Source organism: Sinocyclocheilus grahami, unplaced genomic scaffold (assembly GCF_001515645.1).
Source record: "Sinocyclocheilus grahami isolate Dianchi unplaced genomic scaffold, SAMN03320097.WGS_v1.1 scaffold680.1, whole genome shotgun sequence".
In the NCBI taxonomy this organism is placed as follows: Eukaryota; Metazoa; Chordata; class Actinopteri; order Cypriniformes; family Cyprinidae; genus Sinocyclocheilus; species Sinocyclocheilus grahami.
The window spans coordinates 27,523-44,864 of record NW_015505859.1 but is presented as its reverse complement, the minus strand read 5'-3'; the positions used below and the strand labels follow the sequence as shown (position 1 = coordinate 44,864).

The 17,342-nt window shown below is 36.3% G+C and overlaps 1 protein-coding gene across 1 annotated transcript; it reads left to right on the top strand.

Moving 5' to 3' along the window:
* Positions 1-413: 413 nt before the first annotated feature.
* LOC107559274 (fibroblast growth factor 18-like) lies at positions 414-14,332 on the top strand. The gene is made up of 5 exons (XM_016243025.1): positions 414-1,313; positions 1,495-1,531; positions 6,235-6,406; positions 11,791-11,897; positions 12,949-14,332. Exons 1-5 carry the CDS (start codon positions 1,282-1,284, stop codon positions 13,225-13,227), a joined length of 627 nt encoding a protein of 208 aa, XP_016098511.1. The 5' UTR covers positions 414-1,281; the 3' UTR covers positions 13,228-14,332.
* Positions 14,333-17,342: the final 3,010 nt, after the last annotated feature.

Below are 17,342 nucleotides of genomic sequence, written 5' to 3'. Positions count from 1 at the left end.
TGACTAAAATAGTTGTAGAATATTGTTGTAGAAAGTTGTAGAAACCATCATGGACATAAAGATTACATTTCTAAGAACTTGGCACGTGTTTAATACATGATTTTTGAATCACTCTTCACTTTTTCATTATATCTGACATCCTTATTTGCGTTTGATCCAAGTATTCATTTAATATTAACTATATTAACGATTATAATGATTGTAATCAATACTATTAAAATCATTCTAAGAATATTATTTGAATAATTTATTAAAATTGAATGAAATTAGTTCATATTATAGTATTATTAGTATCAGCAGTCTTAGTAGTATGCATTTAAACTTTGAAGAAAAAAGTGAGTGAAACGCCTCTTTCTCTTTAACGCATCAGATGAGAATTTAGTTATCTCAACACCGCGTGTCTGGTTTTGCTCAACTGAAATGCACCTGTTTACGAGTTCCTATGTGAAATCCGCAAGGAATTCTCACAGATTCACATCGAATCGACGAAAGAGTTTAAGAAACTACGAGAAGTGCAAAGGAAACTGTGCTCAGACAGAGGAAAGGCGCATTCCGCGCACCGATGGACTCTCTCAGATCACCCTATCAGGTGCAAAACCACTGACAGGTTTCCACCCACCACCAACCCAAAACCCCTCCAGTGCGCTCCAACCCTCCTCGGCACACAGACGGACAGTCCCGTCCCATCACCCAGCGCTCTTCCTGGATTTGCAACTGGTCTGTGCGCCTTTTATGTACAAACGACTTTGATATAAGTGAAGCAACAACTACAGAAGAAACTTCTGAACGTAACTCATCTATCCTGACAGCTTGGACTTTTTGGGAAAGTTTTCCCTCTCCAAACAATGGACACGGGAAGCTTGGAATAGGTGTGCACTTTCAGGTGACTTCGGCAGGTACGAACGGAATGTATCTTTTTATATCGCATACTGGATAAAGAATAAGCACTAAAGGTCGCGGATTGTTCACCGAGGAGGAGACACCCCGCTTCGGTCTTTCTGACCAATTCAATCTTTGCGCGCTTTGGCGAGAGAGCGCAACGCGCGCGGACCGCGGAGGAGCGTGGACACCACGGGGAAGACACTGGTTTGCGTTTATTCAGATCTTTTTCAAACAAGAAACAGCCTCATGCTGCTTCCAGCGGCACCGTTACACTTCCTTTATCTCTCTTTTCCTTGGAATTGCACCTCTCCTCCGGGATTTTGTGTGTGAGATAGTGGCGGGGCTCCGCGCGGCACTTACTGGAGCGGCAAACGCTGGAAACAGGTGTATTTGACCAAGATGTTTGTTCTGCCGTCAAGGTTCATATACGTGTAAGGAATATTCTTAATAATCTCTTTGATTCACCTTGAGTTCGTACATTCTTGCCAATAGAAGTCGCTCAAAGCCAGGTTTAAGATGAACTGCTACATTTTTATCTGGTGGAATTACTTGCGATTCACCCCTCCTTCTCTCTCTCTCTCTCTCTCTCTGTGTGTCTGTCTGTCTTTCCAGGTGTTTACATTTTCTGGTCCTCTACTTCCAGTTGCAGGTAAGTCTGTCGTCGTGAATCTGGATTAAGGGATCATGAGGATGTGCCGCCGGTGCGCAAACACAAAGCTTGTTCAATTTGTTGTCTTAAGGTTTTGAAAACAGAGGCATGGGAAATCTACGCCCCAGAGGCTGTACAATTAAAAATAATCTTTGGATTTGTTGGTGGTCTTCCCAGCGGAATTGAATTTACTTTTCTCTAAAAATTCCTTTTGTGCTTTTTTGTGTTTGACCATGAATCTAGTAATTCATAACGAGTCATAATTATATCCGTTCAGAATAGATAGCAAACTCATGTTTTGACGGATTTAACGTTGAATACTAAAATCAGCATTCAAATTATAATTAATAATATGAACTCAGTGACCTTTTAGTGGAGATGAAATAGATGTATTTTTGTCTTTGTGCGTGGAATATTTATTTCTAGGAGGATGAACATTTTGGATTGACCATAAAATGACATTTAAATTAAATTAATTACATATTAAATACAATTAAGATTAGATTGACTAAAACCCACAAAAATGCATAAAACATATATATATATATATATATATATATATATATATATATATATATATATAATATTTTAAGTATGTATATACAAGTCAAGACATATATAGTGTACATCAACTTCTAAAATCTAAGGAGGCTAAGTGACCAAATAGTTATCATTATTTTTTTTCCTTTTAAAAGCTATTAAGACTAGGTGCAATCTCAGACTCTCCCAACACTTGACTAATCCTTTGAATTCAACCGACAAAATATACCTAACACATACATAATTAAATATCTGCAGTTCCTCAAATCCGTCTTTACTGACAGATGTGCATTCCTCACAAGGCGGGAATAGCTTAATGAGAGCCTTTTTTCCCTGGCAAATGGGTCAAGGCATTGTGATTATAAAACTTGCAACAGAATGTCGTAATAGAAGGGGGCGATCACCGCTCAAACCAGGAACAAAAGCCAAAGCTTTGAAGAAAACGAGACCCATGTTGGTTATATAATTCTGTGCGTTCAGTTTTGTTCCAAAGCAGTTGGCACAAACAAGGCTTTAGTGTGGCAGTGATGACAGTAGTACTTCTTTAGGTCATTGATAGACAGAGTATACGTATCACCTGCTTCTACTGCTAACCGTGGGCTTTGCTGTTGTTGTAGGTTCTCCCTGAGAAAACAAACAAAGTTGTTATTAAGGAGATGCAGTGGAAGATAAGCACAGTTTAAGTGGCAGTGCACTGAAGCATTATTTCCTGAGATGCATCCTGCGCAGAGAGTGATGTCTGCAAATAGGGCCTATCTAACATGCAAGAGTGCTCAGGACGGGGCTGGGCTTTTGAGATTCGTTTGCCTAGGTTGGCTTTGAAGGGAGTCGGGCGGCGTGTTAAAATTGTTTGGCCGTGGCTAGCTCCCTGCATAGGCATGCCCTCTCCCTTCCCGCTCCTGTCCGTACGCAACTGTCTACAAAACACACCTCTGTGTCTGACTAGATGGCCAGATTTCTGAGTAAATCCTTCCGAGGAGAGGCTGAGTGTGTGCGGGAGTTGTGTATGTGTTTGCTTTTTGTGAGCTGAAATTGGCTAAGAGCTCAGAATTAACCTTGATTCTGCGTTAAACTGAGTTGTTTTTGACATAAGAGAGACCAGCGTATGCTGACTCCTCTTTTAATGTAATCTATGTCTTCATCTAGGAAAATAATGTAATATTTATTACAATGACTGAAAGTAATGCAGTTTATTGTTCTAGAAGAATTGAGATGACCTTAGGACGACCAACTTGAATATGTGTATAATTGTTGTTTTTAATGCCATAATACCGCTTACCTATGTTGTGAAATGCCTTTTGGTTTGTTGAATCCTTTAGTGCATGTGTCCACTGCACTGGTCAGATCTTTAAATTATATTTTTAACTTTCAGGATTCATGATGTCATTTTGCATCCAAACCACTATGAATGATTACCTTTGACCTTTTCACATAATTCTATATGACTGCCCTCTTTATATGTCATTGCGTTTTTTTTTTTTTAAATTTTTTTTAGTATAGCATATATTCAGAAGTTCTTCTCCATTTTATTTTTTATTATATTTTCTCCATGCCTATATTTTATTTTAATGAAATTAATACTTTTATTCAGCAAGGATGCATTAAGTTGTTCCAAAGTGACAGTAAAGACATTTATAATGTTATAAAATATTAGTATTTCAAATAAATGCTGTTCTTTTGAACTTTCTATTCACCAAAGAATCCTGAAAAAAATGTCAGAATTTCCACAAAAACTATTAAGCAGCACAACTGTTTTCAACATTAATAACAATAAGAATCATATGTCAACAGTAATGATGCTGAGAAATCAGTGTTGCCTCACAAGATTAAATTATATTTGAAATTATATTAAACTAGAAAATTCAATTATAATAATGAAATAATAAGAATAATATAATAATTTTTCACAATATTATTGTTTTTTCTGTATTTTTCATCCAAGAAATGTAGCCTTGATGAGCATACAAAACCTCTTTCAAAAACAATACAAACGGTATAGTGTTTTTTATCAGTATATTCAATATTTTATTTAGCTCTCTTAAAATGCATTATCTTGGGAAAAAAAGGGAATAATTACATTGTTTTGAAGTAAAAATATTTTTTTTTCATTTGTGATATAATTCCTGTATTAATGGGTTAATTTAGGCAGTTGTGTTGTGTTGATGTATTTCTCAACAGTCGTGGATTCAGCATGAATCTCTATGGAAGTTTCTTTCTCAAAAAAAGAAAAGTTTTTTTTTCTTTTCTTTTTTTTTTTTACCGTGAACTGCTTTTCCCCTCATGCTCCCTAAATAGCATTAATTAGCCGAGGTTAAAATAACATGGAGTGGAAGCATGTAATGTGAGCGTAATTAACCACCTGAGAGAAGCCACATAAAAGCTCATTACAGGATAATTACCCCTCGTTTCTGCCCGTGAGAGTAGTCTTGGCTGGGACGGAGATTCCAGGGTTTTTAGAGGTATATGTTTTCCTCACATATGGAAGGATGACAGAAGAGGAGGAGGAGCAAAGATAGGAGGATATTAGATGAGTGGTGGATTGGTGATTTTCATATAAAGCCTCGGGTGAGTGTAAATGTGAGCGACAGGAGATGCCGTGGCAGGCTATATTGTTTTTTTTGTGGGTTTGTGTGTGTGTACCAGAGCAGCAGACTTCAGTTGTGTACATGTACTTCCCATACTTGTTTGTTTGTTTGTTTTTATTTTATTTAAAAGGGACAATACACATTAATTAACATAAGTAAACAAGCCTACTATGTAAATGTGCCAGATTTAGTCATTCAGGCTAATTTTCATCTGCAGTCCCTGTAAGCAGGTGTGTATGTGTGATTTATGAGTGTGATTCTTACCTTAGGCAGATATTTGTTTGATTATAGAGTTGAATCTTTCAGGTGGATAATTGCTGGAGACTTGCTAGTGGAAATTGAAAACTTCACTTCTTGGTGTAGCTCCAGGCTCAGCGTATTCAGATGTTTTATTTAGTGAGAGTGAGAGTGAGAGTGAGAGTGAGAGAGAGAGAGAGAGAGAGAGAGAGAGAGAGAGAGATGGGCACCAAAACATGCAGGAATCACTCTGATCTGAACTTTCATTGAATTTCTTATTGTTTGAAACTAAGTCAAGTCAAGTCACATATTTATTTATATAGAATTTTGTATGATACAGTTTGTTTCAGAGCAGTTTCCCAGGAGTTAACAGGAAAATAACAGAATCAATTATGCAAACCTTTTCAAAATGTAAAACAAATTCAATTTCTGCTGTAAAGTTAGTTTAATGTTGATTCAACATGAAATCAAAATTTGACCCTATTTACTCTGTTAATACACATTCCTAGTCTTATTGTGAATGTTTCATCACAGCAGGTTTTTCCTAAAAAAGTGTGTTATCATAATCTTTTTTTTCAAAATGAAAAATAGCTTTTTCTCTGAAACGACTATAACTGTTCTGGCATGGCCACTTTCCAGTCAATTCCCAAATTATGACATCCCATCCTCTTGTTTCATATGTTTATTTATTTATATATTAACGTTGTTAATGCCATTTGATGCACAGAGGATTTTCTTTTCTCCAAAAATGCTAGTTAATGTTGTTGCTTTGAACTAAAACTTTCTGGCTTTGCTCACACATGGTATAACAACTTCCCAAAAACTGGATAATTTTTGCACTTTTTGGGGGGGATTTTTCCAACCTTGTCACACTTGTGGTGTTCCCAGTCAAAAATGACTGGTCTACAAAATTTTTTTTTATAAATTGATTATTATGCTATTGAATTTAATCATTTCAATAACTTATTTTCTTTCAATTAGCACAGGTTTTGTATTTCTTTTTGGAGTTGATTGGTCTGAGCTCATGCGCCTCATTGCCCAAATTATCCACAAATGAGGATTTTTTTTTTCAAAAACGGAGGTGCATAAGATCAGATCAATGAGGCCTATAACTAATCAGTTCTAAAAAGATATACAAAACCTGTGCTAATTGAAAGGGGAATAAAATATAAATCCAAGATCATCAAGCATAATAAGAGATGTACAAGCAGTTTTTAAAAGGCCGGTCATTTTTGACCGGGAACACCAATTAGGTAAAGGATTTGCAGCGTTAAAATGCATGCAGTTGTAAAACTGAATGAAGAATTAGATCAACACACATTTTGTTCTTGCTGGTTCTAGGAATCTCACCAGAGTTCCGCCGACTTCCGGTTCTACATTGAGAACCAAACCAGAGATGACGTGAGTCGGAAGCAGGTGCGGATATATCAGCTCTACAGCCGGACCACTGGGAAACACGTGCAGATCCTGGGCAAGAAGATCAACGCCAATGGAGACGATGGGGGCAAGTACGGTACGGGAGTGTTCCTGTGCTCTGAATAAACCCTCTAGTAGAACCTGTAACATTTGCCTTAGTTTATGATCTGCAGTTGAACATGTAAGGTAGAATAATTTAAAGGGATATTTCAACCAAAAATGAAATTTCTGTCATCACTTACTCACCCTTGTGTCGTTCCAAACCTGTATGACTTTGTTTCTTTTGTTAAACACAAACAGGGGAGTTATAAAGACTGCACTAGTTACTCTTTTCCATGCACTTGCAATGACTGAGGCTCTTAAAAAAGATGTTAAATCCACAGAGGTGTAATAAATGTGGTATTATAATAGTAGGCCATATAACTAAGCACAATAATCCATTATTCACTGAAAATAAAGTTAACCGCCGTGACAGCATCATTGACTATTTTCAGGCATATCAAATTCAGCCATATTCTGAATACAATATATGCATACATATGTACACAATATTTATGTTTTCATGTTACATATATTCTATGGGTGGGAATCGGAATTTGAGGAACCAGAATATTATTAAACTGAATCGGGCAATCAGATTGTGGTATGTCTCCATTATAATCAAAATATTGCATGATTCATATCAGAATATTTGTGTGCGTGTAAGTGTATTCAGTGAGTTGAATTTGAGAACTGAATCAGTCTGATTCATTTTTGGATGAACTATCCCTTTAACTATCTTATATATTCGTGTGTTGCAAGTTTTCAAGTCTTCCTAAATGGCTGCGAGTGTGCTTCAATGCGTTTTCTGATAATAATATATAGCTTCAGAATCTTTAAAGCTGCCTCTTGCATTTTAATTGACTAAATAATTAGGCTAATTTAACTAATGCATTCCACTAAGGTAAAGTGTTTAGTACTCTCCATTAGCTCCACTGAACTCACTTTACCATGTTTAAATACCATATTTCCCCAGATCAGGGCAGAGAATTCCATCTAGGCCTGCTAATATAGTACCTAAGATGAACTTCTTCTCTTTAACATCCAACCTGAGCTATTATTAATCAAAATGTATCGAAGTATAAACAAAACAAAAACCACAGAACTGATGGGCAGCGTGCCCCAGCGGTACGAGTGAGAGAACAGAGACTCGAACTGAAGATAAACACTGAATGCTGCTCTTAACTTTGTCGACTGATACAAGCATGTTTATATTTCAGTCTTGTGCTCGGTTGTGTCAGTCAGAGCTGTTCAGCATGAAGATTCTACAACAGACATGACTCCACAAACCTTTAGTCCTGGATTCCTATACCGGCATAATCCTGTTTCTTATGTAGTTTTATAAACCTTTGGATTTCTAGTGCTCCGTTTCTGTTTGTTTCTTCTTGTATGGAGTTGTATTCTTATGCCTTGTGCTTAACTGTAATGTGAGTGAAGAGAAATTATTTAAGGTGAGCTGAAGTTTTTGTTAGTTTTGTGTTACATTAGATGAACACCAGGATGCAGGATTAAGAATATTGGATTTTAAAGGCACAGTTCATCTAAAATTGATAATTCTGTCGATATTTTCTAACCTACATGTTGGATCAAACTTGTATGACTTCCTTTATTTAGTGCAACTTAATAGAATTTAAGACAATATCCACTGAAAATCTTGAAAAGTATTTATGTCTGATTTGTGAATGAATCATACAGATTTTGAGCAACATAAGGGCGAGTAAATGATCATAAATCATAGATTTTATTTTTGGGTGAGCTATCACTTTGATTCACTGTTAATTTGGTCACTGATGGTGATGGTGTTTTGATGGTTGTGTTTCAGGGTTGTGTTCAGAATGGTCATAAATCTTACAATCTTCAAATATCTGTGCCATTAAACTGCATGAAGTCAGAAGCTTACCTAAATGAAAATCGTTACCATAGAAGCAGACATTGTATGCTTGTGTTTGCTATAGCGTCCCTTGTGGCAATGTGGAGAATGCAACATGTGCTTGCCAGGGTTTCCCAAACGGAGTTTTGTGAGTTAGTGAAAATAATGATTAATTATGTTAAGTCCAATTAAACTTAATTTTAAAATGAAAACAATCAAAATCAAAATATATTATATAAATGTTTTGTTTGCATGTCATTAAATCTCAAGAGTTTTTAATTTCCCGGTTAAATAAAGGTAAATAAATAAGTGGTACTTCAGGTAAATATTTTAGATCAAAGCGGTTCGGCTGATAAAAAATGTTTGGGGATCCCTCTCTTGCACTTTGAATAATAGCATTTGAACACAAAACATGACTGCTTGTGGAATCAAGCTTTGTTTAACCATGTCTGCAATGGTCAGCAATTTTCAGTAATTATTTTGCAGGATTAGGTAAAATGTGTAATTTCTTATGTTAAATTGGGATCTAGTGTTTTTTGGCAATGCTGGTAATGTTCTTCATTCAGTTGACATTTATAGCAATGTGAGCTATTGTTTGTTATTCAGCAAGTGTTTACAGCAGTGTTGTTTACTGCTTGAATGTGTTAGTGTCTGTGCAGTATTGGCTGAGCAGATCCTCTATACCTGTGTTAACATGAGAGGAGGCAGATCCAGGTAAACCCCCACACCTGGCACCTGTGAACTCCATGACACACACACACACACACACACACTGTGCTCCTCTGTCTCCGCTTTGCCCTGTTCTTGCTGTCCTGTCAACGTTAATAAGTTTGAACATTCTAAAAACAAAAGGAGAGCAGAGCTTGTTTTATTCATGCCTCCGTTCTGAGTTGCTTTTTTAAAGGGGACATCAGATGTCCATTTTCCACAAGTTGGCTTGATTCTTTAGGGTCTTCATGACATGTCTGCAACATACTTTGGTTAAAATTCCTCGTTGGTCGTGTAAAACAACACCCTTTTTGCCTTGTCAAAAACAGCTCTGTTCACAGCGAGCAGTTTCGGTGCATGTCTCTTTAAATGATAATGTCCTTCTGCTTATCCAACCCCTCTCTTCCATTTTTTTTTGTGTATTTGGTGGTGCTTTACCATCAAAAACAAAGCTAATCTACTGCATCCTCAGTGGCTCTGATGTCGGGAGAAAATGAATACTCTTATGTTCACTTTTAAATCCAACTACAAAACACCTGCATTGATTACGAGACATTGTTGTCGCTACAGCTGCTCGAGTGCTGAGAAAATGCAGAACAGTGTACAACTGGCTGAGGGCTGAAATATGCTAATACGGGACAGTCTGTCAGCAGCCGTAGGCGGGGCCTGAGTAGTATGACGTCATACTGCTCAGAAAATCAAAACGGCTTGATAATTGAGACTGTTTAGGTTTTTTGGGGATTAAAAAAAGGAGTAAATGGATTTTTATCATTGTAGGGTGGCTGTGTCCACACACTGCTAAGACATTTATATGCAAACACCATGTAAAAGTGAATTTTGCATCCAATGTCCCCTTTAAGTGTTTTGAGTCAGATTGAGTTAATACATCAGATTTATGTCATTTATGCACATTTACATTACCATTGATACAGTTTTAGGTCAGCAAGACTTGTTTTTTTCTCTCTCATTAGAAATTAATAATTTTATTCAGCAAAGACACATAAGGTCAAACAAAAGTGACAGTAAAGACATTTATGATGTTACAAAAGATTTCTGTTTCAAATAAATGCTTTTCTTTTGAACATTCTTTTCATTAAAGAACCCTGAAAAAATGTATCACAGTTTCAAAAATATTACTGTAAGCTGTTTTCAACATTGACAATAAGAAATATTTCTAGATCATCAAATCAGCATATTAGAATGATTTCTTTATATATAATAAAAAGCACGTCTAATACATTAAATTAATAAAACATTAACAACTATTAACAATGATTTAGTATAAATTAATTATAGTGGAAATCAAATGAAGACATGAAACATTTATTAAAAAAAGATATAAATCAAATAAAGAATAATTGAATAATTTCTTTATATATATATATATATATATATATATATATATATATATATATATATATATATATATATATATATATAAACATAAAAAAATCTTACTGACACCAAACTTTTGAACAGTAGTGTATGTTCAAAGTATGTTTTAAGTCGTTGTGAATTGATGTTTGCAACCTATTCTGTGAAGAGTGATATTCAGTGAGATATAATGTAGGGCAGACTTGATTCATTAGGAAAAAAAACTGAATATCCAGTTCCACGTGGAAATATGTCATGTTACAGAAGTAAAATGGGTGGCGAACAGTCTTTCACATTGATTTTAACACAGCTAGTTTCCTTGAATAAAGCAAAAGCAACATGAAACAACCTTACATCTTATGTTTGAACACACTGCCGGATCAGATCTTGCACTCGCATGGCTCATTTATCAGCAAACACTCGCCTTCCCAGAAACATCTCAAAAATGTCTTCGGTTTCACCCCTGTTTGGGATAATAAAACATTCACATTACTGAAGGTCAGTGAGTCCGGTTGACATCTGTGCTTTAATATTAATAAGCTGCACCAGTAAGAAATCAGCTGGTGTGAGAGATGCACAGATGGTGGGCTGACTGCTTTAAGCATTTGGTTTTAAGGTACAGAGTTGATTTAAATGCAGGAATATTTGCTATTTTTCAGGCTTTCAAAAAGTCATTCTTTTGTTAAAGGGGTCTGCACCACTGAGGAGTGGGATCTTTCCCACCCTCATTTGATCTTAAATGTCCTGCCTGGATTAGTCGTTCCTCTCATGTTGCCCCGGGCTGTTTTGGAAGGGGACAGTTTTGGTGTTGCTCTCTAAGCCTCTGTGCTTTGAGCACCTTTGAATAGCCCAGTGTGTTAAACAAATGGATCATCCTAACTTTTTGACTGAGTGAGCACAAACTAAAGGCAAGTGGAAACCCAATCCCTGGGGATCTGAACTGCTCCAAGGAGTTTGGCAGATTGCTTCCCCCCAAGAGAGGGACCCTTAACAAAGGTGGTTACAGAGAGAAAGAGAGAGAGTTGAGTGTTTAGGGGTTGTGAGGGAGCTGTAGTGTATGATGAATCATTACATTTCTCTTACAGATTTTTTTTTTAATAGTTCACATGCCAAATGTGTACCTTTTGTATAAAAGGTATGTTATATCATGTACTAAATACTACAAGAAGTAGTATTTAGTACATACATACTTAAAGTAGTGTTTTTTTCACACTGATGGAAGAAAAAAATATATCTCCTATCTGTCTATCTGTCTGTCTGTCTGTCTGTCTGTCTGTCTGTCTGTCTGTCTGTCTATCTATCTATCTATCATCTCTGTTCTGTTCTGTTCTGTGTGTTGTGTTGTGTTTTGTTTTGTTTTGTTCTTAACAGATTCACCCAGATATACTATTTTTAGGAGTATATTTCTAACAAATAGTTTTTTTTATTCTGTGAGCATCATATTGTCTTCATGAACTCTAAGTAAACTGTGTTTTATTTTTTACCTGCAGCTCTACTTGTTGTGGAGACAGAGACATTCGGGAGTCACATTAGAATAAAAGGAAAAGAGAGTGGATACTACATCTGCATGAACAAGAATGGCAAAATTATTGGAAAGGTATGTTTACTATCATATATTGGAATTGAAAATATCAGGTTCAATGTGTCTTGCAAAAAAAACAAAAAAAAAAACAGGTATAAAAAAACAGGTTTGGGCCAGATTAAATTGCGATATGAATGTATCCACAAATAGTTTTTGTTTCCTGTGTGTATGCTTTTGATTTACGCATGAGCTGCTGTATAATTGCAGTTATGAATATTATTACTTCTGCATTGCATGTTTAGCGTATGTCAACTTGATGTATGAGTTTGTAGTTGGGACCAAAACCACTGCTACTGTAACCAACTCATGATGGTTACATAATGGAGCCAGTCAACACATATTTTCATACCATCTATTTCAACAAAAATGAAATATTGTGGCTGGCTGTTTGAATTTAAAATTTTCCTTTTTTTCCAAGTTCTTGTAACTGCCATACCACAATCAAATCTAAGTGGAAAGACTAAAACCCTCTACATTTGCCATGAATGGGACATTACGTGCTTTTTTTTTGTATTGTAGGTGTGTGAACTGCAGATCAGTTTTTAATCAAACTTTGAAAACATTTTGAAATGCATATATTGTGAAATGATAATAAATGGGGTTTTAAAAAGAGGGTGTTTTTTTTTTATTTCCTCACTCTGTGGATTATCGAGACTCTCTAAAATACTTGATTCTGATTGGTCAGTCATTCTGCAGTCAAATATTTTATTTTATTATTTTGTGAGTAGCTGGCTAATAAGTGGGATAATATGGAAGCTTGTCATTATTGTAAAATAAACCACAACAGGGTCATAAAACACTATGCTGTTTTATTTTATTTTATTATTTTATTTTAAATACGACTTGGGTGTGTTGTTGACAGATTCACCAATATATTGTACATAATGTATAGTATTTTTCTTTTTAAGTCTGTGAGCATCCCGTTGTCATGAACTTTGAGAAAACTGTTTTATGTTAGGGTTTATGTTTTCCAAAAATTACCGACAGGCTGTACATCAGACCATCAGTTGAGTTGTTCAAAAAGTATACTGTTTTTCTGACATTTCATCTTGCCTTTTCTTCTCAGCCCAATGGGAATAACCAAGAGTGCGTCTTTGTGGAGGAATATTTGGAGAACAACTACACGGCGCTGGTGTCAGCCAAGTACAAAGACTGGTATTTGGGTTTCAACCGAAAGGGTCGACCCAAGAAAGGATCCAAGACCACGCAAACGCAGCAGGAAGTGCATTTCATGAAGCGCCACCCCAAAGGAAAAGTGGACCCTCTGGAGGAGTTCCGTTTCACGACAGTAACGAAACGGACACGAAGGGCACGGCGTTTAAAACACAACCCCAAAACGAACTGAGACAGTGAGGATGAGTACGCACTGCTTCCCGAGGACACAACATGCTTCTTACCTTACAAACACCTTAATCTAATCCGAAATAGGAGAAGGAAGAGGTCACAAATGAACAGTGGCTACGGAAAAGAGACAAAACGCTTAAAAAATAGTTCAAAGATGTTTTATTTTTATATTTCAGAAGTGTCAAGTTTCTCCCAGCTGTTGAATGTGGGTCTTTTTTTAAATGTAATATTGGTGTCTGTTATTTTATTTATACTGGATTAACTAAGGGTGACCTTTAAGGAACTAGTGTCTCCTGCTTTGACACGTTTAAAACTCTGGAATAGCGACGAGAGCAAACCGCACCACCTGGGAAACCTTTTATTTTCATTTGTGTTGCCCCCAACTACAAGGATCCAGTACTTTCCACTGCAATGGGCCGTCATGGAGACGCAACGAGAGAGCGATAACAGAGTCATGTGACCTTTGCAGGCCTCCATAGGTAAACATGAAGCTTTGAGTGCAATATTTTGAAGAGCCTCTTTGTTGGATGCCTTTCTTGTCTGAACGGACACCAGGCCTTCTCCTGGGCCGAATGCACAGAACGCTTCGATATTTTTCTGTATTCTGTGATTCAGCTTAGATCGATGTGCTTTGACTAGCTAGATATCAGGTTTAGCTGTGGTAATGTAAGAACAACCAGACAGGAGCCTGGATATGAAGGGACTGAAATATGGTTTGGGGAATTGCTCTAATGGGCTACATTTGGATCATGCGTACGTGCTGATTATGCCGTAACCCTAAATGTTAGCTACCAAAATATGTTATGAAAAAACCAGGTATGATGCATTGCTCTTAACGTCCCAGACACTCAACAAGTGTCGGATTTTGACTACTTCCAGGTCATTCAGCCAATGAAATCGGTCCGCCTGACAATCATTCATGTCCCTTGTGTTCTAGAATGCTTTCTCTCAGTTCTAGAAGGTTCGAGACAGAAGAAATCCTTTCTGCAGACGCTGGACTCCAGCCACTGTTGGTGAGGTTGATTCTCCATATAGCTGTAGTATACACTCGTCTATATAGTCATCGTCTGTCAGACATTACTAACAATCATGCCACTCGTACGATTAAATAAATATATGCAAAAAAATAATAATTTTATTACTCTTATAAAATATTTATTGCCTTTCTCTGTAAATATGACTTGATGAATTTATTTGACCTCTGTTAATAATAATAATAAAAAAGAGGACTATATATGGAAAATAAATATATGTTAGGACTGTTTTTGTGGCGTTTGGATATGTGGATGTATGACCAATATTGCAGTGCTAGAAACTCATCGTTGCATTACATATAACCTACCTGCTCCTGTAGACAGATGTAGTGTGATTTCATTTTCATATGTGTTGGTGAAAAGACACTTTTCAGTCTAAAGTTTAATTGATGACAACTAATTCACTTTCTGAGTTTGGAAGCAACTGTCAAGCTGTAATGCACTGCAAAAAAAAAAAGTTTCTTCCTCAGTTTCTGGTTTTAAGCATAAAAGTTTGATGCATTTATCAGAAAACAGGGCTTAATATCTTAAGTCATGGTGCTTCTTTAGTACAGGGTTCCCACGCTTCTTGAAAGTACTTGAATTTCAGACATATGGATTCAAGGCCTGGAAAGTACTTGAAAACAAACATAGGTCCTTGAAAGTGCTTGAATTAAATTTGAAATAAATTTTGTTTATGCAGGGTTTAAAGTTTTCCATCGCTATGACTGATTTCCGTCAATTGGGAAAAAAATTAGGGGAAAAGAAACATGTAGCGCATTGTTGTTGTTGTTGTTCTGCCGGCACACCAAAAATCATTCCCGGCCACGGCTGCAGCTTCTCAGTGACAACATAGTAACGCCGCTCGCATCATTCACAGTCGGGTTATTAGCAGAGAACACAGAGCAGGACTTGAATTTCGGCCTGGGATTGTGGCTATTAATTGCAATTGTACTCATTCCCGCAGGTTCCGCACTAATAACATGATGACAGATGAGGGAACGTATCATTTGCATGTGCTTAAGGAGAGTGACAGCTTTTAATAGTTATTAAGAGAGTTTGCAAATGTGATATTGATTCAATACAACAGTTCAGTAAACAAGTACTGCCTGATGTTGCTCTATTTCTTTAACGAAAACAGTTCCAAATATAGTAACAGCTCAGCCACTTCGCATCTTTAAAAGCAAACACAGCTGAGTTTCATTCATTCAATGAAAGTGCGTTTTTGAACGAATCTAGTGAGTCAGTGATTCATGATTACCCATTCATAAAGACAGTCACTTGCTTCATTCCTGAATGAATCAGCCGTTCGAACGAATCAATTGAATGAATGATTCAGTGATAAAATCAGTGACTTGTCGCCACCTGCTGGCGGATTTAGTTGAATTTTTAGCGTATAATTTCAGTTATTTAAATCATTTAACATATCTGTATTCAAAATTGTATATTTAAAACATTAATCTCCACATAAATATATGAATTGAATTACACTCATGCCACCTCTGAGCCTCATTAAACATCTGAAAATGTACCTGTGCCACCTCTGTACAAAATTATTTTTTTATTAATACTAATTTCATATGATTGGTAACCTATTATTTGTCTTATTCTACTTCTTATTATATTGTTTTAAATATAAATTTTAAAAAGCTTATAAACATACATTTTTGAATTTTACATAGATGAAAAAGATGCCATTACAAAGGTAAAAAGAAAGTACCCCTGTAAGTCACTTTGAGTCAAATGTCACCTCGTATTAGGAAGGCTAATTTTTGATCAGAATTTTTTATTATTGATCAGAAGGTGCTCCTAAATTTTTTATATTAGAAGGACAAGCGCTCCTAATTACAAGAAGAAAAAAAATGCTTTTACAATGGGTGTGTGACAGGTATGGCTGTGGAAAAAGTTTCAGTCAAAATATTTTTTTTTGGCTTTAACCCCTGTTTATGGCACCATTTCAAAAATTGACCTATATGTTCTGTCAAAGACAGAACGAAACAGCACTAATGATTGGGGGTGGAGATGGGGTAGCCGGAAAAACACTTGGCGTGTGTGTTGATGCGCAGCCTAGAGCCTTGGGGACAGTTTTCTTAAGCCCGCTCCCGCTGAATTTCTGACCATTACCGCCCACTCCCACAATGTGTGTGACCCGCTTCCGCAAACATTCTAATATTGTATATTATTTTCGCACATCAGGGAGCCGCTATCAATATGCGGGGTATTGAAATCGCATTTGAATGAGCGCTCGCTGTTCACTTTCACTTTCGATTTCGCGATCATGCGCACTCTGTGTAAAGGGAGCACATCTTACAGTGTGTGGATAATCATTAGGCACGTTGATATTCTGATCATATTTTTTTCCAAGCACATTTTACCAATTCCAAACCACATCAATCTTAATAACTACTATTGTTTTTGTATTTAATCATTTAGAAGTGACATATAATTGTACATGAAGGCTGGAAATAAAAAAATCCTTATTAAGGTGTGCAGAATTATTAGACAGGTTTTCTTTAATGGATGAAATGAGCCAAAAAAGAGATTTAACTCAGACTGAGAAGTCAAAAATGATTAAATCCCCATGAGAAATATTAAAAACTAATGCAATACAGACATTTCAAAGTTAAGGCATGAACAGTGGTCAGCAAAATGCTCATTGGGTCAGCGGGGTCAGAAAAAAAACAGGTGGAGAAGAAAAGAGCATGTTAACTGCAAAATAATGAATGATTAATGTGAAGAATTAAATGTGAAACCATCAGGAACCTTTTAGTCTCCAGTGCCACTATTTTCCAGAACTGCAACCTTGAGTCTCCAGAATTACAAGGTGACAGGTTCTCAGATATTTTGCTTGGGTAAAAAATCCTAAAAAATGACCCTTACTTAATAAGAATAACATTCTGAAGTGTTGTGAAATACATGAATACTATTTTTATAGGCTTTATGGACAGATAAGTTGAGAGTGACTCTTGAAGGACCAGCACCACATCCTCTTGTAACACTGTTTGAAGAATTGATCTTCCAGAATCTGCCAGTAAGTTTTAGGAGCTCATTTTTGTCAGTCTCTGCAAGACAGACTTTTCAGGATAGGAGATGGACTAAAAAT

Excerpts from the sequence above, each read along its gene's own strand:
- LOC107559274 (XM_016243025.1), top strand. The coding sequence starts at position 1,282 with ATGTTTGTTCTGCCGTCAAGGTTCATATACGT. Across the intron at positions 1,314-1,494 it reads CCGTCAAGGTTCATATACGT|GTGTTTACATTTTCTGGTCC; the intron begins GTAAGGAATATT and ends CTGTCTTTCCAG. Across the intron at positions 11,898-12,948 it reads ATGGCAAAATTATTGGAAAG|CCCAATGGGAATAACCAAGA; the intron begins GTATGTTTACTA and ends TTTTCTTCTCAG.